The 25,665-nt window shown below is 34.2% G+C and overlaps 2 protein-coding genes across 2 annotated transcripts; both read left to right on the forward strand.

The window, feature by feature from the left end:
- Positions 1–6,788: 6,788 nt before the first annotated feature.
- On the forward strand, positions 6,789–10,789 carry LOC136801459 (reticulon-3-like). The gene is made up of 9 exons (XM_067058105.1): positions 6,789–6,878; positions 7,206–7,268; positions 7,568–7,775; positions 8,093–8,132; positions 8,276–8,374; positions 8,991–9,060; positions 9,302–9,348; positions 9,511–9,569; positions 9,805–10,789. The coding sequence occupies exons 1-9, from the start codon at positions 6,869–6,871 to the stop codon at positions 9,872–9,874; spliced, it is 666 nt and encodes a 221-aa protein (XP_066914206.1). The 5' UTR covers positions 6,789–6,868; the 3' UTR covers positions 9,875–10,789.
- A 299-nt stretch (positions 10,790–11,088) lies between these two features.
- Positions 11,089–25,136, forward strand: LOC136801479 (transmembrane protein 62-like). The gene is made up of 9 exons (XM_067058125.1): positions 11,089–11,391; positions 11,932–12,046; positions 13,034–13,174; positions 13,625–13,821; positions 14,440–14,561; positions 16,794–16,913; positions 18,418–18,573; positions 24,673–24,838; positions 25,113–25,136. The coding sequence occupies exons 1-9, from the start codon at positions 11,149–11,151 to the stop codon at positions 25,134–25,136; spliced, it is 1,284 nt and encodes a 427-aa protein (XP_066914226.1). The 5' UTR covers positions 11,089–11,148.
- The last annotated feature ends 529 nt before the right edge of the window (positions 25,137–25,665 follow it).

Below are 25,665 nucleotides of genomic sequence, written 5' to 3' on the forward strand. Positions count from 1 at the left end.
GGAAATTATTGCCGAAAACGGCAATTTTTCTAACGATGAAATGCTGAATCAGCAGAAAAATAAAAAAGTACACAAATGAAAATTGCCGAAAACGGCAATTATTGCCATTTTTGCAAATAAAAGTTGACTTTATTATTGTTATTGAACACGTGGTATTTGACACCCTTGCGATAAGTTGGCCCACTGTGCCTCGTTTAGTTTTGTTTTCAACTGGTTTTTGTTGGAAATGCAGATAGCAAAATCAAGTCATATGTAAACAAATTTAACGGGGTTTTGTTATCTCTTTCTGGCTGTGTTTCGGCATTGATGCAGGATCTTTCAACATAATATCATTTTAAAACTTTTCATGTTATTGAGCAACGAAAAATTTAAAAAATCACTTTTAAAAATCCGAAAATCCTTTTTCTCGATGCAATTTTACTATTTTCAAACACCTCTGACATCTTTGCCCTTAAAAGGACAAAACATTTTGCTGATTCAGCATTTTATCGTTAAAAAAATTGCCGTTTTCGGCAATAATTTCCGAAAAGAGCAATATTTTGCAGTTTTTATCTTTAACACCCGACTGACTAGCGTCCCGCCAAAATTCACATCGAAGATTAATGCTGCGGAAGCGCTATATCGTTCACTTGACTCGCAAGCAAACAAGTGCGCCGCAAAACTTCTAAAGGAATTCATGAAAAAATAACCCGGCACTTTTTAATGAAATTAACATTTTCAAAAACTATGAGAAATTGCCTAAAATTTGAGCCATAGATGAAAAGATTTGAGCCAAGCCAACCTTGAAAACTAATTTGAAGATCAACTTCCCAAGAAAAAGATCTACGAGGGAGATGGAACCCACCTAGATCCATGCACCCCCGGATAGGCTATTTCTCTGAAAATTTGCCGGACCTCAAACACTGGACCAATTTACATGTACGGAATTATTTTTACTTTAGCGTATTAAGAAGGCCTTAAAAATTGAAGCACTGTCTAGGGAATTGAATGACAAATTTGGTTGGTTAATAATCTGGCTGTTGCACGTTCACAATCGGTCATTTAGCCTCCTTTAAAGTTTTCAAGTTTTAATTAATTGTCTTGGGAACTTGAAAATGTTTATTTCTATAAGGAATTTTATAACACTTCATGGCAGATTAAAAAGATGATCAGAAACCGAAAGCTTCTTCGTTTTTCCTTTTCACATTTCGCCGTGTCAATTCAAGACAGCCCTAAGTCCATTTTTTCCATTTTGAGATAATTGACTTTAAAGGTTTCATTTGCTGATAATTAAGAAAGAAATAATGCCAAGAGTCCATACTTTTGATATTATGGGGGCATTATAGTTAACTTTTTGTGGTTAAAAAGAGGTTTTAATAGCTTGCTCCAGAGGCTCTAAAATGGCATTTATTGGACTTAAGGCTGTATTGAATTGAACTTAAAATCTTCATACTTAGCAAGTTTCAAGCTAAAATCGAGCTTTAAAATGCCTCAAGTCCATTAACCAGATGTGTTGGACTTAAGGCTACACATTTCATGTCAATGCTTCATAGAAAAATAACATTTGGACATAAGGCTTCCCAAGACTTTTTACCCTAAAATTCAGGACTTAAAGCTGTTTATGGTTGATATTATGGAACATTCTAAATTCTTATTTTTTTTTGAATTGCAAAATACACCACTTTCCTATAAGAATTCTGTGGATTTGAGGCCATTTTTTGGAAAACGTGCATGCTGAAATAGGGGGTTATGGTCTTAACTCAATTTTCGAAAAAATGGACTTAAGTCTGTCTTGAATTGACACGGCGATTTATGGGGAAAAATAAAATTTCAGAAGATGTTTATTCGATGAGGATTCCCATTTTCCTAAAATCGCAATTCCCCATGGTTGCAAAATAGTGGCTATGGGTAATTCCTTTGTTTTTTTTATATTTTGTTCTATGTGACGTAAAGAGGCATCACAAATCAAGGTACTTCAACTAACTGACAGATAGGAATTAGTAGGAAGGTCGGAATGACTGATGGAAACTTTATATACTTACTTGGAAGTGCTTTTGGTTGTCTTTCTCTAGGTGAGCAATCTAATGTACGCGCCTGCTTGTTGTTGATTTGATATTTAATTGAGTTGGATGCAGCATTGGTTTTAAACCCGGGAACACAGGGTTCATCTGGAAAGGGAGCAAGGAACTTTATTTTGAAGGTTAGGCGTCAATCACATATAAGTTGTGTTCACATCATTTCCAGCACCATAAAAGGAGTCAGTCGGTTGGTCGGTCGGCACTAAAATCGTCAGAAAAGTGCGGCTAGAATTATCAAGCGCACTAACTGCATTATGATCTTTGTTACATATCACAGTTGCAAAAAAACAGTCGCATCGCGCTTTTTAACGCAAATAATCTTTGAAAAATTACGGACAGAAAGCTTCTTTGAACTAACACTGGATGATCAAATCAGCGACTAACGATGAATGTACAAAATGCTTTGAAAAATATTGGTTAAAAAATCCGATAGATTTCCGACTTTCCGACTGAAAAGTGTCGGATTTTTAAGATAGAAAGTGAGTCGGTCGGACGACGCAAACACAACTTATTCGTGATCTACGCCTTAGCAAAGGGCATCCACTTAAATTCTTCAATTCTTTTGGGAGGGAGTTGAACTAGTTTGCCCATGGGTAGACAAGAAATTATATCGGATAGTCTGTAAGACAGCTGATGTTCTTGGATTTTTGGCTTTGACAAAACAAAATCTGCCAAATCTGGGTTGTTGAAAAATAGATTGTACAGTAATGTTTGGCACAAGGTTTTCAAGTATCTGTTTTTTTTTGTATCTCTTCAAGTCTTAAATAAAGCCGACAACACCAGGGCTCCATAGAACTGAGTAGTACTCCAGAATTAGGATACAAGCGTTTTATATAGAGTAAGTATAGTATGAGATGAGCGGCCCAAGTGAAGGTTCGTAATATCCAAGAAATGAGATTTTTTGCTTTTTCAATCTGATTTTTGAAGTGACAATTGTTGGACATTAGAACTCCCAAATCTTTAACAAATCTACATCTACACCTTTGATGAGCCTTGTGTCATCTGCAAAATTTTGTGTGGAAGAGTGTTGAACTTCATAATCAATAATGTCGCCCATTAAGATGTCGAAAAATTGCAATTTCTTCTATTTTTTGAAATTTCAAATGGCCTTTGATTTTCAAAAAAAGCTGGAATCCAACCCTGGGATTACTCAGGGAATGAATAACGTATCACATTTTGTGGTTAGCGATACATTTTCGTAAATGTACGAAGCAGAAATTCAAAAATTCTGCAAAATCGGGATGCAACATATGTCATCTTCTTTGAAAAATGTTTAGTTTAAACAAGTATTTTGAAGCGAATACAACTGTTACTTTGCTTCCAAATCATCCTTAAAAAGTAGAAAATGCATTGTATATTGATAAAAGCGCATTGTGAAAGCTAAATAATTTTGAGGCTGTGGCGGGCTTATTTAACTTTCCTCGGTTCCCCAAAAAGTCTGACTTTATTTCAAATCGTTTATTTTATCCCTGTTACTAAAAAAGCGCAATCGAAAAGAGGCACCAGCTCATCAGCAGCTGCCATTTGTTTCCATGTGGGTCAAGAATTTTCCAGTACTGTAAAGTCAGCGCTAAGTCATGTTTTCACCTTCACGTCAAATAGCATCAATATCTTTGGAAAGAAAAGATATAGTTAAATGTAGTTTTTTTACTTGTTTCCCTGATAATTTCTGATTAATTGAGAAAAACAATAAACAGATTGGGATGCATTAAAGTACTAATGCAGTTAGGTTTAACCGTAGTATACTAAGACCAGAGAATATACTGCGACCTCTTATAATATACTAAGATATTTGACTTATATCAGGTGGTGGTAAACTAAGTGGTCGTAGTATGCTAAGAGATTTGATTTCTGAGAATGCTATTAGCCTGACGTTTTTCTCAGCGAGAAAGTCTTTGTGGGGAGTTTGGGAGTTAATTTAGAAGTCTTTTTTTATTTAGAATTACTTCTAATCAATCCTACAGGTCCTTTTTGCAAATAATTTTACTGCATATTTGGGATGGATTTTCAATCAATGGGTAGACCAAGAGGGGAGAGTAGTTTGTCCCGGTAGACCTATTCTTTACGCTGCAATCCCTACACATTGGTCCCATTCCGGTGTCTTTTAAAGGGACATAAAAGTACCTAGTAAAATGTAAACATTGCGCGAACTACGTGTCATTAAAAAGAACAATTAAAGTCACATATCCAAAACAAACAAAATCAGCCATATTTGTTTTTATTTTTTATTTTGGCATGTGACATTTGTTTTGAGTTTGTATCCCGCTACATATGGTTTGTTTACAAATTTTGTCAGTACTTTTATGTCCCTTCACTGATTAGCACCTAATTAATTGGTCATTAAGAAACAAAGCAATGGCATGTAATTTTTCTAAGGAAACAGGAAATTTTTAGATTTATAGCTGCTTTTACCCTTAAGGAATAAGAATTTGTTGAGGGCATTTTCCAGTGTTGAGGAGCCTCTGGAAAGTTTTGTACGTGAATTGAATGTTAAAAAGATGTTATGTCTTAGTATATAAAGTTACGGTAAGATGTTAGTATGCTATGGTTAAACGCGACTGAATGCATTGAAGTTAATTTTGGTAAATTCTTCTTCATTTCGCTCAAAAAAATCCTGATGATTGCGCATCCTATCAAACTGGCTGGGTTTTCCACTACAGCTCATAAATACTTATGTAATGCTGGCATACCTTGTCTATTGTCTTGTCTAATTCTGTTATAGCAACTTTCTGGTCTGCCAATGGTCAAGCAAGTATTTGGAGTAGTTTTTTTAAACTAATCAGCTCTCTCAGAATAAAGTCTTATATTTTGTTTTCATAGTAAAAACATTAAAAATACCAGATGGTGGAATTAGACATGGTATGACAGCATTACACAAAGATACAGTACACAAGCCAGCTAACCTGCCCTTGTGTGAAAACAATCTCAACAAACTGCAAAACATTTTTTTCTTCATGGCTTTTTAATATCTGGTCTAGAGAAACTGCCACTTGAAGGCAATGGTCAGATAGCATAGATTCACACATGGATTACTGAAGCTTTAAAAATAATACAAAATTTCAAAATGTTGGTGTCAAAGCTTAGTTGATTTTTCTCAATTTGAGTGTGCTGTTTTAGAATTTGAACGAAGGAAATTGTCCATAAATCAGGATTACTTTATGTAGATAGAATAAGACCTTTTTTACCATTAAACGTCCATACCTTTTGATCTAGGAAAGTTGGTACTTTTTTGTGCAGTTGTTTATTTTGAAGATATCCCCAAAATTATGAATTTTAAGACCTTAAAATATTGTCTGAAACTGTCTGAAAATGCCAAAATACACGAGCTTGAAAACACTCAAATCAGAAACTTCAAAAGAATCACCAAAACAAACCTTTGAAAACTCAAGCAGATGCTGTTCTGCCTTTCTATAATGGGCTGACTGTCTGAAAGTCTTATAAAATCGTTAAGCTTAGTTAGATTATTAGGATATCAGATTTAGTGGGCTGAATTTTTACCATGCCTTTTCTAATTGCTAGATTTGTGCCTGACTTTGAGCGTAATTCTAATGAATTTTTGAAAATGCAGAACACAGATAGGATGCGGGCGTACAGAAGGTCGATATTTATGTACCAGTCCCGCAAGATGCAGAACACTTAGTAACTATGAATTTGACAAATCTTGTAAGGCCATTAGTTTCTCAATCGAAAGGGCTGATGTTGTCCTTTGATTAAAGTGTTTTATATGTGAAATTTTTTATGTGTAAATTTTTCTTTCAAAAGAAAAAAAAAGATCTCTCGCAAGTTTGGGGGGATGAAAGCACTCTTTATTTCACTTAGGGTAAGTGGAAGAAAGATTTACAAAATAGAAAAGTTTCTTTTTGGGGTAAAGAATCAGTTTTGTAAATTTAAAAAAAAATTTTGTTTTGCAAGTTTTTTTACAGAGCCAAATGAATATTTTATTTATTGTTCTTGCTTGATTTTAAGGATAGGTTCAGAAAGTATGAAGTTATCGAGACCATAATGTAATATTTTTGCGGATAAACAAAATTTGAAATTATTCCTTTCTTCCCACTAAATAGCACTGTACTTTAAAAAGAAGTAATAGACATGAATATCCATGAATGTGTGAAAAAATAAAATTTTTGGATAGATTTTTTCCCATCTTACAGGTTATAAGATGTTAAAACTATCAAAATATCATTTATTAGTGCTTGATTGTTGAAAAGGACGGTATTTGATTATAGATACAATTTTTTTTAAACAGAACACTAAAACCTTTTAGGGAATTTGAAGAGGACTTACGTTACAGTAACTTTGTAACAGCCAGTAACAGCCCAAAGAAGAAGTTGTTAATTTACAATAACAACTGTCAAATTATGCTTATTAACAGTAACCTGTGCTTATCTGCTGTGGTTTCCTGATATAATTTCAGACAAATCATAGAATTGTATTGACTTTGGTAAAGAATTTTTTCTTACTTTTCATATTGCAATGGAGCAAATGAGATAATTTTCAGGAAATAATTACACACCCCTTTTTTAGCAAACAGTTTTTTCTTCTCTTTTTTGTTGTTTTCTTCTCTTTTCTTAGAATGAATTTTCATTATAAATTCTTTGAATGAACCACCTGCTTACTAGTGCTTTAAATTTCTTCTTTTAAGTTATATTATGTTTTTCCTACTATTGATAAAATGGGATTCAAATGAAAAATGTTCTGCTTTTATTTCTATATGTTTTTGCAAACTTTTATCAAAAACTCCTAAGTTTAGTAGCTTTTATAAAGAGCTAGAGATAATTCTGCTGAATTTTTAAATGTGATTTGAGTGAATTATGTCTAAGAGTAAGTAATTTGTATGAGAGATCTTATAGTTTTGATTATTAAAAAAATGCATCATTCTGATTTAATAAGTTTTATCTATTTCATGTATATAGATAAGGGTTAATTATAGCTCCTTGAATGGATCTTTAAGTCTAGGTAGTCAAAAAGTAAACTAATGAGAAAAGACCAGATTTAGCTCTCGTTGATCAAATTTAATTCAGATTTTTTGTCAAAACTTTCCGGAACATGAAAGAAATTTTCTGAAAAAGGGCTAAGTTCCTAAATTGCCTCACACAAAATTTAAGATCTTCGATTTACAACTAAAGTTTTGATTTTGTTTTATTTTAGAAAATTGTCAATTCAAAAGCCGACTTGGAATTTATCTTGTCAAAGCTGATCTTCCTCAACATGGTATGAAATACAACACAATTCCCCTATATTTACGTCTTCAAGTCTCAACAAATGGCTTCCTCCAACATATTTATCTTTAACTCAAGTTACTTGTTAAATGGAAATTTCATTTATCAATTTATTCATTTTTAAATTAAATGTCTTGAATTTGGAAGGAATTCTATTTTAAGCCATTTCAGACTAAATGTGTAAACAAAAGGTCTGAACCCTAGAATATATTTCGGTGCACTTTATAAAAACTTTTGTTGCTCTTTTAAAAATTTTTAAACATTCACTTATTTGTTTCATATACAATATAGTCTTGGATGCAATCTACTGGAACAAAATTCCCAAAACTGCTGGGATGTTTGGCGGAATCATGTTTTTGCTCATGTCACTCTATTGGTACCCATTCCTCACTGTTGTGACAAATTTCTGTCTTGCACTGTTAGCTGTTGCCTTTTTATATCGTATTGGAATGACCATTGTCAATGCTGTTCAGAAAACTTCACCAGAACATCCATTTCAGTAAGTTTTATTTTTGTCTTGGCTTGGTCTCCTCTTCATATAAATGAAGAAGATCCATAATCCTGGAAAACCAAACTGGCTTGAAAAATTATGCCTTTCTTCAATCAAATGTAGATTGACTTAATGATAGACTTTTAAAATGTAAACATTAACGTCACGAGATCATGATGAACCAAAAAGCAATTTCAGAAAAAATTGCTATGGGTTGTTCATAAATTTGAATATTTTAGTCACACAAAACCAAATTGGGACAATGTTTGATGTCTGGTGGCTTTTCCCTAACTTTATACATCGTTTCTTTTCTCATTTTTTTATAGAAAATTGCTGGAAAAAGACATCAAAGTTTCTGATGAGAGAGTATGGCATATTTTATTTCATGGTTGTTAATTTTTTTACAACATTATTTAAGTTACTTTCAACTCTTAGGCCATAAATTTGCTTTTTATAAACAGTAATAATCGTTAATAATACTCATAAATAACACTATTACTTGCTCTTAGGTTGATTCTTTCTCTAAATGCTTGGCAAGAGAAATCAACTGCACTGTCAAATGTTCGCAAGATTTGTTCCTCGTGAAAGATGTATTCAAGTCAATGAAGGTAAAAAGTAATCTAGATATATTATTATACAGTTTTCCTTTTCTAGTCAAATTCTTAGTCAAGAAGTAGCTCTTGAACCAGCTTGAACCACTTTTCGTTTTAGCCAGATTCAAATCTATGATCCTTTCATGGTTTCAGCCCACTTTTCAGGTACACGCAACGAAACATGGTACCCCTGATGATTTAGTTCTCCTTTGCCTTGAGTTAGGTACCCCATTCACCTAAAAAATCTGGTACCGGGTGAAAATTGAACATATGCATATGTATTGTGTCAAGATCTGTTACTATGCTCTAAATATGAATGGCAGCCATGGATCAAAATAACAATATATAGATTCTACCAAAGTTGAAAATGGAAATCTGGAATGCCGAATTGTCTGCGTTTCAATGTGAAAATACTGGGAATTAGCCCCCAGAGTTTCTATCAGATAAACTGGGTACCCTTAACTAATTGGTAACCTTATCAAATTGCTAATTTTCAGCTCCCATCTCTCTAACGATTAGTGGCTCCTTTAGAAATCTGGAGGGTCTGAAACCATGCCTTTTTATCACAGTGTATAATTAAAACGATGCGTTTAAAGGTTTGGTATTAATTAATCAACCTTTTTCCTCATAGTTTGGAGTTTTATTGTGGTTGTTGTCTTATGTTGCTTCATGGATCAGTCCATTAACAATGCTCACGCTGTGTAAGTGAATTCGAACAGCTCCCACAACAAATGTACAAATACTGCAGAATGTTGAAGAAATGATGCTCTTGACCGTACTTTTTATACTCTTTTTTTCAATCAAGTTTGTAAAGTCAATTTTGTGAAAATTTTGATCAGGGATATTGGAACAATGAATTTAGAACGCCATCATTGGGAATTATAAGGTCACAATATTACGAAAACTCAACCATTATTAAACTAACAACCTTCTATTTTTTAGGTGTTCTTCTTGCCTTTACTGTTCCAAAATTGTATGAAGAAAAATATGTAAGTTTTCTTTGTTTTTTGTTTCGTTTTGGTTGATTTTCTAATGTTAAAATTGCTCTTCATTCTTGTTAGTTACCATAATCGACAATATTGCCAAAAGTTTTTAAAAGGCTAAAGTGTTATATATTATTCTTAAAATTTAAAACAAATTTTTTCCCCCAGGTTCAAATTGATGAGGCTATCAAAAGTGTTACAGTTGCTATTGGAGCAGTGCTTGAAACGTAAGATTTTTAAGTTGATTTCAGTACATACATGGCATGTCCTTTCTGATCTTTATGTTCATTGGGTCACTGATTATAAATTTATGAAAACGAAGCTTTTCAAGATGTATCAAGGTCCTCAGTAGAAAAACAAATCCATAGGTGCATTGAGGATTTCACTCAATACTTTTATACTAATACTGGTCGTTAATCTAAAATCCTTTATGCATTACTCTCTTAATTTTATTTCCTTCAGGGCGAAACAAAAGCTTCCACCTTCAGCTCTAAAGTATTTGGGAGTAAATGAGGAGAAGAAAACAAATTGAAACCGTAGGACAACCATATTACCAAATGGAAGGACTAGTAATTGAAATTTAGGCTCCATTATATTCTGGCACCTGTGACAGTTTCTCAAAAAGACATTTAGCAAAATCAACATGTTGTTGCATAGAATGAATATATTTTACTATAGGTTTTTACAACATTTTTAACAGAGACTAAATCGTCGTCTTAGTTGACTAATGCTAGTTCTGTTTTGTTTTTGTTTTTGATTGTAAAAGTGAATTTGTTCGGTTTTAATACCACGCATGTGCTTTGCTGAGAAAATACTTCCACGGGTACGATACATTCCATCTCGTGATAATAAGTGTATGGTGTTTTTGTTTTTTGCTTTATTTTAGAAAGATTTTTATTTAAAATGAAAATTAATTTTTAATTTTAGTTCTTAGGCATTTGATGTATTATTTAAATGAGATTTTAATTTCAGTCATATAGTCTTTAGTCATAGTCATTTTACCATTAACACATCATCTAAAGTGCACTTTTTTGTGTATCTCTAGTGTAGATATATCCATAAAAAGTTACATAAAAATTTATAAAGTCATTATAACTGGACTAAGCACGCTAAAATGTATTATTGCAAGTATATATTATGACATTTTAATGAAATTTATTTGTTTGGGATTTTGCATTTCAACTGTAGTATAAACATTTTTTCGATAATATTTTTGCAAATTCTTCTTAGAAATCTATTCCATCTTTACAGTCCTTTTGTAAAACCGGTTGAAGAAAAATGCGCCCTTTTTCTTTTTAACTTGAACGCACATAAACAAAGTCTAGAATTTCTCAAGTTGTTGAATGAAAAGTATTTGAATTTTTGAATTTTTAATTGTAATAATTTATTCCCAAAGAGTATCATTTAGAAAATATATCAGAATTTAGAGCATCTTTCAGTTACAAAATTATGTTGTATGTTGTGCTTTGATTGTGTTTTTAAACTTTCTATCATATAAAAATTTTGAATGATTAATTTCAGAAGGTTTGAATTACTGACCGAAACTGCAAAAAAAGTTGTAAAATTATGTTGTATGTTGTGCTTTGATTGTGTTTTGAAACTTACTATAGTATAAAAATTTTGAATGATTAATTTTGTAAGGTTTGAATTACTGACCGAAACTGCCTGAAAAATAACATTAAAGTAATATTATTTTCAATATTGGATGTCATTCTCGTAATCTTGTTAAAAATTTCATTTAGAAATAAAGAAATATAAAACAAAAAAATATATAGAAGAAACCATTTATAGCTTGGCTTGACACAAATGAGGAAACAATGTTTTTGCTATGTTATTCTACCAACATTCTCTATCATTGGAATTCTTGGCATTTCCTGGCTTGTTGCGGCATTCATTGAGATCTTCACCAATAATTTAACAATGATTCGTATTCTGGATAGAAACCTTCTTGGTAATACACATCTTTCTGGTGAACCAGTTGATTCTGGTAATCAAAGACATCAGAAAGCTGTTGGTGATACTAAAGATAAATTGTTTTGGTTTGTTCAGGTCACTATAAGTTAAACCTTGAATTCAATCCCAAATTATTTCATGTATTTTCCAATGAATTAATATAATAGGCCCTAACGCAGGTATTTTCTGCTTATAATAAACAGCGGCTTTTGTGGCAATGATATCCTGCACCTGCAGAATTAAATATCCACTAAAAACTCGGTCTTCTAAATCCAATAATAGGTATTACCTATCTCGTACACTTTAAATTCTAATCTCTCCCATGAGAAAAGAAAGAGAATGGGACTCGTTTAAACTTCTGAAATCCACTGATAAAATGTATACTGACGTTATCGTTTTACATCTGCAAATTGAGCTTTACTAAGCTCATATGACGTCAATCGTTACTTCGATCATCAGCCGGTTTGAGAGAGAGAGAGAGAGTGATATATCAGTGAAGGTAGAGTCTCACCATGCTTCCCTAACACCCTGTCTGGAAGTGCTGGGGATTCGAATTAGTCCATTGCGGTGCAAGTCCCCTTGTAAAGTTTTAAAGTTTTGGTGTAATTGTAGATATTTTATATTTTTTCGATTCAGGTATCTGATATCCATTTAAGTCAATACCGCAATTACAATTATCAGCTTTCACAGTTCAGAATGTTTTGTTCAAACCTATTGAAGAGGATTGGACCTGAACTTGTCATTATAACTGGTAAGGGAACCATTTTGAGAGATAATGAAATTATTGAGTTTGAAGCCCTGAAGGGGCTATATTCAGGTAGAATTGCATAACTACCCAGACAAAAATGGTGTAGAGATGAAATTTTGCATTGAGGTTCAGGAACATGTCATGAATCACCAAAAAGAAAGCCCCACCCCCGGGAAGATGGGAACACCCTCAAATCCATAATGGCGGACATGGTACTTTTTCTACAATTAATCAAGGGGGACCCTTGATAACTGATTTTTGAAGGATTTCAAATGTCAAAAATAACTAGACAGGGAGATTCCTCTCGATGAGTAAATAAAGAAAATTGGGTCACTTTTGAAATTTGGACCACGTGGTACTGAGATATAACCTCTAAAGTCCAAAAAATAACAATTTTGATCACGTCAGTATTTTTACTGGGATGGATATAAATTGGAACGTCTATTTGCTAATCATGTAGCCCTGATCATGGGCTTTCAAAAAAAAAAAGGGTTTAGTATGTTTAAACCAACCGTTGGCGAGATATAACGATTTTAAAATCCTTTAAAACGCTTATTTTTGCTGAGTCAGCACTTTTTTTCGCCTGGAAATTCTTCTCGGATTACCTTCTGGTAATGTACGTATGTACGTCCAACCACCCCCTCCCATGTATAGGCATAAAATAGAATAGCCCAATATTACTTAAAAAATGTTTATCATTTCGCTTCCATTCAAACATGCTAGATGATCGTCTGCATTACGTTAATTTAGAAAGAATACATTCCATTGTAGAACAAGCAACTAGTAACATAAATTTGTAGGCTGCTGGCATCCACTAATGGATTTGTGCTCCTTATAGACTACTACCTGTGGTTTTGTAGTGGTCTGCGATTCAAACTAGCTATTTTGTTTATACTGCAATGTTGTTACAAGCTTAGTATTTTTTTAATAGCGATTCAGAACTCGATTTATGGTTAACCTGGCTTAAAGTTTTTTTATGTCTTTCACCAGGTGATTTAACAGATGCAAAAGATCAAACGATGCAAGGATCAGAACAATACATAAAAGAATGGAGAACATACAACCAATTAGTAAAACATTGCACTAAGAATATACCGAAAGCAAAATGGCTGGATGTCCGTGGTAACCACGGTGAGTATACACACTGATTTCTGTAAAGACCGAAGCGCTACATGGTGTGCTTTAAGCCAGGCCCGTAACAGATGCACGAACCCTTAGAAATAGGCTGATTGAAGAATGTTTATACTCTTACGTTCCAAAAAAAGGGGGGAGGTTAGAAAATTTTTGAGATTTTAATAAACGGGGGGGGGGGCTAATTGCAAATTGGGGTTTGGAAATTGTACTTCTGAAAACCCAAAAATAAGGTAAATATAGGCTAAAATCAGGCTATTCAGAGCAAAATAAGGTGCCTTCTTTTTGACAGCTGAAAATATTCTTAAAAATTAGTAAACGGGGGAGGGGGGGGGGTCCGGGTTGGTTTAAAAAATTTCGAAAAATTAACAAGCGGGGGGGGGGGCGTTTATTTGGAACCTAAGAGTATATCCACTGACATATATTTGAACCTGTTCTTTCTCTCACCAGATTCGTTCAATGTCCCCTCGCTAAACAAACATTGGAATTTATACGAAGAATACGCAGCAAGTCAACAAAAATTTTCATCAGGTCTTCATCATTATATTCACCAAACGAAATATGGAAAATACGCTTTCACAGGGATCGACATAGCACCAAACCCAGGACCTGGAAGACCATTCAATTTCTTTGCTTTACCTACTGAGGTATAAATTTAGATTTATGATAGCAACACTGACGACACTGATATTTTTGAATTCTAGTTGAATGATGTACTTTCAGGGGCTCAATTAAACTGGGGAGTTAGAAAAGCTTTCATATTATTTTAATAAACTTAGGGGTCCAATTTGCTGGGTGTTGAGAATGATGCTTCAAAGTAAGGTATATAGTCAGGTGTTTTAGAGCCAGGGATTCTTTCGACAGCTGAAAATATTTTCAAAAATTGATAAAATGTGGGTTCTAATAAAGTCCCAGGCTCGGGAAAACATTGAAGAAACAATTAGCAAATGGAGTGGTTCACCTATATTAGTCGGCACCTGAGAGTAACTTTTCTCGTTGTTCTCAACAAATACCTCACTTGCAGCCAATCAGCCAATCAGCTGGTGTTGTAGTCATATGATGTCAAAAAATATTCCAGTGGTGCCTATTCTGGGTACCAACTTATTATGTATCAAAGTCCTGTCAAGGGTACACGAAAGCCTAATAATGTCCAGAATCATAAACCTTAAATAACCGTAAAAGTGGTTTGAATCTCACCGATTCTTTCCCAAACCTTATTTTGAATATGCAAGGAACCCATTTATTTTGTGCTTTGTAAATTCCAGGAAAACATGAAGGCTATTGAGCATTATTCTTCACAATCATTCAAATACAATGGAACAGTGTGGTATGGTCATTACCCTTTGTCAATTACAACAAAAGCACATGAATTACGCATTTTACTGTCGTAAGTAAGAATTTCTCATTCTACCCTTACACCCTAATACCCTCGCACCCTAATACCCTTATACTTTAAGTATGGTCTCTGATACACCCCCTCTGTCCACTCACTGACCCACTGGGACCCCTTCCCACTGGAAGAATTGGCTAAAATATTGTCCCCAGTAGAAATAATCAGATGAGCAAATCCTCACTGTACAATATTTCAATCCCCGCTGAATTTTATTGCTCTAAAACAATGGATTGGGGACCCTTCCCCCACAAAAAAAAAATGTGAATATCAATCTCCATCGAGTTTTGGTCCGTTAATTTTACCCCTACTGGCGCAAAAAAAATCCTACCGGATCTGTGGGAATTGGGTGGGCAAAATCTTCTTGTCAAGCAACCCTATTCGACAAAAATTTCCACGGGTTCGTTCTAAAGAAGGGTATTTTCATTTTTCCAGGACATTAAAAGTTATCTAAAATATCCAGGCGGTAAAAGACTGATCTTAGTTTTAAAAATAATTTTTCAAAGGGGTTTCTCTGCAAATTTTGCTATTTTACGTCAACCCTCCTTCCCTGTATGGATTTTTGATTGGACACCCTATTGTGAGGAGAAGTTCATATTTTTTTCTTCAGTTTCTCCTTTTAAAGTGGGCTGTCTAAACTCAAAAAGATTGAAAATTGGTTAAGTTTGAAATTTTTAAGTCTTTGTAGGCCTATGCTTTAAAAGTTTTTAAAATAAGTCATTACATATGTTTTTTCATAAGTAAATTTCTTTGGAAAGCAGGCTCAGCTATATTTTGAAATCAAGCTTAAATTATGTTTGTGATATGATTTTTTTCCGATAAAAGTCGAAAAAAATTCGCTCATAACTTCCTTGGCCTGAGGAAGGTTGTTGTGCGCAGATTTGTAATACTTTCTGCGCAGATTTGTAATACCTGCGCAGATTTGTAATAAACTTTGCGCAAATGTGTAATACTTGAGCTGCGCAGAAATGTAATACTTCTCTGCGCAGATTTGTAATTTGGAATTGATATTTTCATTGGTAACCAAGTTCTATTCTGCGAACAAAATGCATTTAAAAATACATTTTTTATAAGAACTGCTTTTATAAGAAACTAATCAATAACTCGTAAAATAAAAATTATTTCTTGTCGGTAATTGTTTATTTCGAAGCAAACAAGGTACGAAGAATAACATGAACATATTTATTTTTTATAAGCACTGCTTTTATAAGAAACTAATTTCCTTTAGATCAAAAGATATTGATTAGTTTCTTATAAAGTTGATACTTATAAGAAAATTGAAAATACTTAAAATAAGCAAAATCCCATATTTCTATTGAAAGAACCAAGCGCCGAAAGCCAATTTCCATTAGATTAAAAGATATTGTTTCGTTTCTTATAAAGTTGATGCTTATAAGAAAAATGAAAATATTAAAATTATTCCCAATTCCATGTTTGTATTGAAAGAACCAACTGCCAAAAGCCAATTTTTATTAGATTAAAATATATTGATTCGTTTCTTATAAAGTTAATGTTCATAAAAAAGATCTACAACCTTTGTGTGGTTTTCTGATTATTTTCTGATTATTTTCTAAGTCTTTTTTTCGAAACTTTTCTTCGTGGGAAACATATGCTCTCGAAGTAAAAAACTAAATTACAAATTACAAATCTGCGCAGAGAAGTATTACATTTCTGCGCAGCTCAAGTATTACAAATTTGAGCAAAGTTTATTACAAATCTGCGCAGGTATTACAAATCTGCACAGAAAGTATTACAAATCTGCGCAGGTATTACAAATCTGCACAGAAAGTATTACAAACCTGCGCAAGTATTACAAATCTGCGCACAACAAAGGTTTAATTAATGATTAATATTTTTTTTGCAAAACGAAAACGAAAATTTCAAAATGGAAAAATAAAAATAACCCCCCCCCCCCCAAGTGCACAACCCATGACCACAATCAAGAAACTTATTATCATATACTGTTTGCTTATTTTTTTTCACCGAATTCAAAGTCTCTGTTATGCTTATAAAAAATTGTTGAATATAATGCAGTTGATCGTTGATTTGTCTTCTGACACACCCTGTAGGGTTAAGCATGCACGACGCACCGGGTACGGCAGATTTTCACAAAAAAAAATTTACCTCTTCGTCGGTAAAATCGCTTAAATTTCCTCATTCGCCGTACCAGATTTGAAAAGCTTCTGTCGTGCCTGGGTTAAGTATTATCCTCCTGTCGTCTACTTCTAGATCTGGAATCGCATATTTATGTGGACATTTGCACAAATTCCCTTTGCTTCCTCACATGCATGCCATACATAATGAGGGACTGAGGGAATTGGAACTAAGTGATTGGAAGTATACAAGAAAGTAAGCCTTGCTTTTCATGCAAAGGATTAAGCTCTAGCTTAGACGGCTAACCTTTCGCCCTGCCTATTCTAATTCGGTTAATAAAAGCATGGAGGTATAAAGAAACAGGAGAAGTATGCTATTGTAACCATGCTCGCCCTACGATTAAAAAAATTACGAGGTATGCATGCTCATAATCTCATATATCGTGCATTTTTAATGAGCTCTTTTGTTGATAGGTGAAATCTTATTGGCTAACTCAAGTGTCGGAAATAAGATGAGACGAGATTCATTGTTTCTGACATCGGCGTAAGAAAAACATTTGGACTAAAAAAGGGCCTGTAAACTTTGCAATCCTTCATCAAATGACAAGATTTTTCGATCAACATTTTCTTCAAGTTGAACTCTATTGCTTAATGCTTTCCTCCAAAATTCTCCAGCGACTTTTTGTCTACAAGTTGGGTCTGAAATTGTGTGTGCTTATAAAAAACTTTTTATTTTCTGGCTGGAGAAAATATCTTTTCAAAACAAAATTTAATGGATGACAAAATTGAACGCAAACTTATTTCGTGGAGCTAAATTTTATTTTATTCTCGTATATTAGTAGGCTAGAAATCTTCGATACTGATAGTAAGAATGTTCAGAGCAAACTTGAGTTCTACTAAAAAGTAGAATTGAATAGAATTTCTTTTGATTTATTACATAAAAGAAATCAAAAGACTTTAACGACCAATTACCGACAAATTCATCTCCTGCCTTTCTTTATACCTCTATGATAAAAGTGAGCATAAAGTTGCATGGCTATCGAAAGTCAATGCATTGCCCTCTTTTGACGTCAATGCAATGTCTTCTTTCAACCCTTTTCAAGCAAAGATTTTAACTCCAACTTTGTGCTCACTTTTTGCCTATTCAAACAAGAATAGACAGGGCTAAAAGTGGGCCGTCTAAACTAGAGCTAAGACGCTTTATTACCTGTAGCATCATTTCTCATGGGAGTAACCGACAACCGGTAGCCGTTTGCTGTTGGTATTATAAATGTTTTAAATTCCCTTGCATGCTCGAATAATGTACCTTTCCGCACTATGCAATGTTTTCTACCGTTTATTTGGAATTTGACTCGTTATTTTACTGATTGGGCTTTTCCTAGAAAAAAATTGTACCCAATATGCTGAGGAGGTCTTTTTTGGAAAGGTTGACCCTCTTGGTTTTTTTTCAATTTTTCAGGACTCCCTTGGATTTTCTTCCCACATTTTTTGGACCACCCTGGATTTTCGACCTCATTTTACTGACCACCCTGGATATTTTTAACTCGAAAAACCATACCTCCTGGATTTTTATTCTCCAGACCACCCTGGACGTCACACCTCCTTAACATACGGGTACCGACTATTTCTGGAAAAGCCCATTAAAAGTTTCATAAAATCTTGGCCTTGGCCAAACATCAATCTTGTAACCATGAAGATTTCGTATAAGGGCCTTACCCTGGGTCCCGTCAGTTCGATACGTAACATCGTTCCCTTCATAGGTTTCGCCTTGCTGCTTTTGATCACGACTCGTTTTCATTTGTTGACGTCACGTATCCAATTGAAACAATTGTTTTATTCACCAATCCCGTAGACGCTCGTTATATGGTTCAAGGGAAAACACCTTTGCACCAAATTAAATCATCAACTCATATTCGGTAAGGTTTCGTTCAAACTATATTTTTCTTTGACATTCCCTTATTTGCTATGTTAACCCTTTCAGTCCCAGAGACTTGTAGAGTCCAACCAATGTTCAAAGACCCAACTTTGCCGGGTTTCATCTCCGGAACTACGGAACGAGACATGCTCATTTTTTTTTTTTTTTTTTTTTTTTTAAATTCTCTTTAACCACCAAACAATTTGGTATATATCAGTATATATAACTAAACAATATCCTCTACTTTAGACTATATAACAAAATTTACACTTTCGTTTTTGATTAAAAATAAAAGCAACAGTAATATCCGAAATGATATAGGGCACTGAAATTTAAGAAGAACGGGATATCCGCTATGCTCTATGGAGGAGAGACCGATCTTGCCAGCGGGGCCTATCCGATGTTCGAAAGCGGTCTTGCCTCCAAAGGCCTAAGTGCGGACCCCACAATAGCCGAGCGGCGACGAAAAGAGCCAGGGACTTGGAGTTGAGATTTTGTTCGGACCTAGACGGACAGAAGACGAGGATTTGTAAACAAACCACAAAATCAAAAACAAGCGATCCATAAGAAAGCTGGAAAATGTGGAGTGATGTATAGTGCATAATAGTGGTTGGAAGCTAGATTTAGTAGGGCTTGGTCCTCAAGGTTTTGGGGTCGTATAAATAAAATATTAAACATTATCATTATATCCATATCCTGGATTATGATATATAAAAAGTATGTTTTTGAATTTCGACCACCATGAAGGACAGAGCAAGGCTAGGCTAAACTAAGGAATTGAGGTTTCAAAAATTGTGGTTTCCTCTGTTAAAGAGTACTCCCCGATATAATGATTTGACTAGAGCTAAAAGGCATGAGAGTAGACTGAGAGCTAGCTGATTTTGGATTAGTTTCAGTCCAGGCAAAAAAAAAAAAAGAAAAAAAGCGCTCACAAAAAGATGGTATGTTATATATGGAATTTCTGAGGTCCAGATCTATATATTTTTACCTAGGAATATTTGATTCTAATAAATTTTTTAATTCAATATGACTCTTAGAGTCCCAGTTCCTGAGAATTTCTGAGAGTTCCGAGCGTTTACTTTCATCAAGAAGTGTTTCATTTTTCAGTTCGATTTTTCCACCAAGGAGTACATAAATCATATCAATGTTCTCTTCCAGCGTGATGTTGAATGTCGACTGTAATGTTGAGAAATATCTGTTTTTTGTTGACAATAGGGCCAAAAGGTATCTCCGCGTTGTTTTGTTTTTCATGAGGTGTTGGAGAAATTTGATTTTCCTTTTTTTAACGTTGAACGACACATCAGACAAGTTGAAATATTTGTTTAAGTCGTTTCTGGAATGTTTAGAGATCCCCCACAGTGCTTTCAACGAATTTCTACATTGTTGGTTCAATAATGTCTCGAAATATTTATTAAAATCCAATATCTCTATGCCATACAAAACTTTTGGTACGATGACTGAACGGAATACGGTTGCTGTAGTGCTTGGATGATACCATTTTGCTCCACCGGATATCAAGGAGGTTGTAGTTGCCCACAGTTCTGATAGTCTGGAATCTTTATGTTTGTCTAGAGTCAGTAGATTTCCTTTTGTTCCCCATTTGAACCCCAGATGTTTCATTTCAGATTTGACTGGAATTGATGATGAATGCATTGTGAGGTAGGGATTTGGAAAGGGACAATTTCCAGATATTACAAATTGTGTTTTCAGTTCGTTAAACTTGATAGCATATTCATTTCCGTATTGGAGACAGGTATTTAGCAGACGCTGAAGCTGTGTTAGAGTTGGACTCATCAAGATGATATCATCCGCGAATGCTATTATTGAAGTATTAATGTTTCCTGGAAGAAATGTACCAATGTTTAGCTCTTGCACTCTATGCAATAGGTCCTCGGTGTATAAATTGTAAAGAAAAGGTGCTAGGATCGAGCCCTGACGTACTCCTTGTGATAAATGAAAGGTGTCTGAATACGTGTTATTGTACCTGATTATTGCTTCACCTTTGAAATAAAGTCGGATGAGGAATTTGAGTACTCTGTCCGGTAGGGTGCCTTTTTGTTTCAGAGATTGAAATAGTTTGAGCCAGTTGCAGGAATCAAATGCTTTTTCGGCATCGAGAGAACAGGTGTAGACTGGTGATCCGTTTTGATTGTACTTTTGGATAGTGTCCTTAATGAGTAGTTCAGCATGAAGGGTAGAAGCATCTGATGCAAAGCCGAATTGGACATTTTGGTGTTGTTTGACACTTGGACACTTCAAGACGATGGTTTTTTCGATAATTTTTGTGAGGATAGGTATTAGGCTTATACCTCTGTAGTTGTTTCCATCACTGAGTGGTTTTTGGTATGATTTGACCAATGGTACGAGGATAGACGAAGATAAGCATGTGGGTGGATCATCACAGTTCATCAAGTCATTTATGAGTTTGGTAATGAAACGCAGGACGATTTGCGGTATAAATTTGAAGTGCTCGGCTTTTAAATCGAATGGGTCAAATGCTTTATTATTGTTTAGGTCTTTTATTGAGGATTTAATGTTCTCCTCCGTTATGTAAAATTCATTTTCTCCGACAGTCAATTTGGATAGTAGATCGTTTAACAATTCGTTCGATTGGTGGTTATCAATACCGTCAACTTTTGGAGTGTTAAAAATAGAACTGAAGTGTTCTTTGAAGTCTTCAACAATTTCGTCAGTTTTTGTTTTGTTGTTTATGGTGAATAGTTTCTGGTTCCCAGATCTTTTTGTTAACCGCAGTTGTTTCCAGAAGTCCTTAGGTTTTGTCTGTTTTACCTTTTCGATATCGACAAAGTGTTTGACGTTTCTTTGGTTTTGGTGTTTTTTTATCAGATTTCGATAGATTTTCCTTGCAAGGCGATATCTGTTGTAAAAGACGTTGGTTTCATCTTTTGGGAATCCTTGATCTCGCCAAACATTGAAGAACAGTTTTAAAGCTTTTTGTTTTTCTGAGAGTTCAGAGTTCCACCATGGCTTGGCTTTAAAGAAATGAAATGAGTTTTCTCCTTTCAGTTGAGTGTAAGCGTTTACTGCTGAGTTTTTCATTGTTTCATGTAGATAGTTAACTCTGTTGTCGATTGTAGAGATATCTGGACAGTTTTCAAAGGATTTAATGAGAAGATTTTGGTATAATTGAATAAATTCTGTATTTTTCCACATGTAATTTGGTATAAAGTCTACATTTGAACAAGGTATTTCTGTTTTTCTGATTGAATGCTGAGTTTGTTTTATTTGAGTTGAGATTGCAAGATGGTCTCCTGTGTTAGAATAATGTAGTTCGTGTACTTTAGTGTCCTCACAAGTGTTGATGATGTTGTTGGAAACAAGTATGTGATCGATGTAACTGCGGTTCGGCAGGGTTGCATGATGGTAAGTGTAGTTGGGTCCTGAACCATATTGAATGTCAATCGGACATAAGGCGTGATCGGCTACAAAGCTGTCTAATATGGTAGATAGAGGGTTTGGGTTTCCTGATCTAGATGTTGAGGGTTCAGAGGGGCAACTTTGAAAGTCACCGAATATGTCAAAAGTCACTTTATTCTTTCTCTACGGTGAAAATAAATGAAATCAAATTTTCCAAAAGTTTGGGCGTAATTGATCAATTGGTTATGCCGAAAATGAGTTGTTTGGGTAAAATACTATGGCGCGCCGAATTACTTTTTATTACCAACTTTTTTTTCGACACCAACCTTTTTTTTTCGTCACCAACTTTTTTTTTCGACACAATCTTTTGTTTTTTGACATCAATTTTTGTTTTTTTTCTGATACCAACTTTTCGTTTTTTGCGACCAACTTCATGTTTTTTGCGACCAACTTCATGTTTTTTCATACCGTCTTTTCTCTCCGACACCAACTTTTTTTTTTTCTGATACCAACTTTTTTTCCGACACCAACTTTTTTTTCCGATACCAACTTTTTTGCGACACCCGGATACGAAACTTCTTTTTTACGAAGTCAACCTTTTTGGTTATTGTCTCGCCCACTCTAACTGATTAGTATAATGTGTAATAATAATAATCTTGCCTGAGAAGGGTTAAAGATTTGCCTCTAGCCCTTCGCGCTTGAAACTCAATGGTCATCAAGCCCAATCACGCCTTTTAAGAGCAGAATGGATGATCGGCAATGATGTAGTAATGCCCGAAACCCCGAAGGGCTAGGGCTAGATGGTGTGTTTTTGCTGAAAAGTGTGTCGAAGTTAGATAGAAAATCCTAAGTCACGTGACATTATAATAGAATTTCAGCTCTTGACCAATCAGAAGCTTTGCGGATTTTCGGAAACAATAGCAGAAATATTTTTTCTGATGTTTTTTGCTTCATCTAGCCCTTCAGGCTTTACAGAAATTTGTGATCGGATGCGCATGTGCATGTATTTACAGCTATATAAACGTAAAGGCCTTTTTACACTTTGAGTAATCAACGTTAGCAGGTAATCGAGACAAGAGTTAGTATCGGAAAATAAAAGTTGGTAGGAAGGAAAAAAAATGGTATCGAAAAAAAAAGTTGGTCTCGAAAAAAAAAAGTTGGTGTCGAAAAAAAAAAGTTGGTCTCGAAAAAAAAAGTTGGTGTCGAAAAAAAGTTGGTAATAAAAAGTAATTCGGCGCGCTATAAAATACTGACTACTCTATGAAATAAATGTCACTTAGTAGCAGAACCTATTCCTGAGATATGAGGAGGAGGTTGTACACGTTTGTTTTTTTTAAGAAACTAGTTGTACCAAGCAGCCTCAATGTTTCTTAAGAAATCGGCCTTTTGAGCCTTAAATGTTTCTTACATGTTTCTAAACTTTGTCAAGCTTAAAGGACGCATGTCGATAATACAATAGTCTAATTGACTAATCTACGGTACTTTCCTATCTTCTATATAGATTTTCTGACTTTCTCAAGTGTTTCTAACTGTTATGTATGTATATTTCTGGAACCTTGATTGGAAAGTTCTTAAAAAAAACGAATTAAAAAATGCTATTTTCTCATTCTCAGCCTCGACATGTTTCTTAGATGTTTCTTAGTTTTTAGGCATTCTGAGCCTCATGTTTCTTAAAAGTGTGTTTCTTTAAAAAAAACGTGTACTGACGCATTTACTGGCCCAGGGCGCAGCGCAATGGGCCTTCAAAACACAACTGGTCGAAAAAAATTTTGTCGGGGCCTATACGCACAATTATAAATCGACGATTCCAGGCTAAAATCGAACTACCTGACTTTCTATTGTGCGCATGCGTAAGAAATAACCACATGTAATAACTTATATGGTCAAATCTTTCTTTTTTAATTAGTAGAAAAAAGTTTAAAGTAATTAAATCTTTACTGCTCGCCCGACTCGAGTCTATACATTGAAAAAAGGGTTGTCTCTATGTCGACAAAGTGAAAACAAAATAAGTTCTCAAAATTTATGCCGGTGCGGCGCCGTGTGCTGTGCATAAACAAATTGTAGGAGGTATATTGAATGATGTCCTTTAACAATTTTAAGACTACAATATTTAGACTTATTTTGTCTGGGAGGGGGCCAAAATGACCCCCCCCCCCTGACAGCTGACTAAATTTTTTCGGGCAAAAAGGCTTGATTTTCATGAGAATTACAAATTTCAATATCTTTTCAACAATTAAAGATACATATAACTATTGACTGTAGTTGACATTAGGAAAAAATTTGACTTCATATTTTCATAATTGGTGCGCTATTTCGAAAAAAAAAATTCAAAAGTTTTAGCGCGCTGTACCAGCGTTAGGACTAAATATTGAAACTCTGATTGAATATTTTCGGAAAAAAAAATTCTATTGGCTTTCAATAATTTAAAAATCTTCTGTCCATTAAGGGCTACAGCCATTTCAAAAAATGTCATATTTTTGCTATTATTCCATAAAGTACTTATAAAAACTGCTGTAGTCATCAAATTATAGGGATGCTGTGGCAATCTTTTTGTGAAATTTTGCATGAATAGGATATGTACAGTCCTGCCAAGTTTCGTGCCTCCATTTAAAAAAAATTTATGAGATCCTCGGTTTTTCCCCAGGCTATTATTCTTCAAAAAAGCCCAGGCTAGATAGGGTTAAGGAAAATATTTTAGTTGGTGATTTTATTTCTCTTTTAGTTTTCTTTTATTCGCAAGTCAGGACATAGACTCAATGAAAGTGCGAGTCTTTATTGATGATGAAATTCTTTGTAAAGAAACTAACAGACAAGGACCTTTGAACACATGCTCTTGGAATCCCTCCAAATATCAGTATAGGATTCACAAGATACAAGTTGTTATTGAGGTTAGTATACTCCTTCTCTCTGCACAAGGGCAATTTTTTGGAATTACTTCAAACAAATGTCTCGTGTATATATTTAAAGTATTCTAATTGGCATCTTATAACAACATAAGAAAATACATTTTTTTCATCAAAAGATTTGCAGGTTTTTCTTGTGTCCAATACTTCGAAATACTGCTCACTTTACCTACCGTTTGTCTTTCTACCTCGCCACTCACTAAAATGTCTATATATAGTGTGTCCCAAAAAAGTTTAAAATTTTTTGTTCAATTAATAGAAATTCAATTCCCAAGATGATTGAATAGGTTTTGGAGATTTAAATATTAAGTTATACAAGTAAGTCATAGAATTTCGCATAAATTACCAGGATATTACTTTATATAGAAATCGGTCCGCTATTTTTTGGGACACACTTTATATTAACATCTGTTTCTCAGAATGGGAAAGGAATCGAAGAATATTCAATGGAATTTTCATTGGACGGTACAAGAATACCATTGGGAATTCGTTCTGTCATCCTTATCCTTACTGACCTTTGTACCATGGTGAGTTATGTCAATTTTCAATTTTGAGATATTTTACGTGTCTCGAAAAAAAGCGGAAGTTTTTATCTTATTTTGTCACTTTATTTTGATTATTAATTTGTATTGGCCAAACCCTGAAAATTAGAACCCGCAAACTTTTTCGAAAAGTCCCTAGAAAAATTAAATAATATGTCCAAAATAGAGGAAAACCGCGAAATTAAAAGATAAAAAATGTTCTAGGATTTCCTACCTAACCTCGGCACACTTTTCAGCAAAAGTACTCCATCTAGCCCTTCGGGCTTTATA

Source organism: Clytia hemisphaerica, unplaced genomic scaffold (genome assembly GCF_902728285.1).
Source record: "Clytia hemisphaerica strain Z4C2 unplaced genomic scaffold, Clytia hemisphaerica genome assembly, whole genome shotgun sequence".
Classification (NCBI taxonomy): Eukaryota; Metazoa; Cnidaria; class Hydrozoa; order Leptothecata; family Clytiidae; genus Clytia; species Clytia hemisphaerica.

Excerpts from the sequence above, each read along its gene's own strand:
- LOC136801459 (XM_067058105.1), top strand. Across the intron at positions 8,133-8,275 it reads TCAAAGTTTCTGATGAGAGA|GTTGATTCTTTCTCTAAATG; the intron begins GTATGGCATATT and ends ACTTGCTCTTAG. Across the intron at positions 9,349-9,510 it reads AATTGTATGAAGAAAAATAT|GTTCAAATTGATGAGGCTAT; the intron begins GTAAGTTTTCTT and ends TTTTTCCCCCAG.
- LOC136801479 (XM_067058125.1), top strand. The coding sequence starts at position 11,149 with ATGAGGAAACAATGTTTTTGCTATGTTATTCTACCAACATTCTCTATC. Across the intron at positions 11,392-11,931 it reads AATTGTTTTGGTTTGTTCAG|GTATCTGATATCCATTTAAG; the intron begins GTCACTATAAGT and ends TTTTCGATTCAG. Across the intron at positions 13,822-14,439 it reads TCTTTGCTTTACCTACTGAG|GAAAACATGAAGGCTATTGA; the intron begins GTATAAATTTAG and ends TGTAAATTCCAG.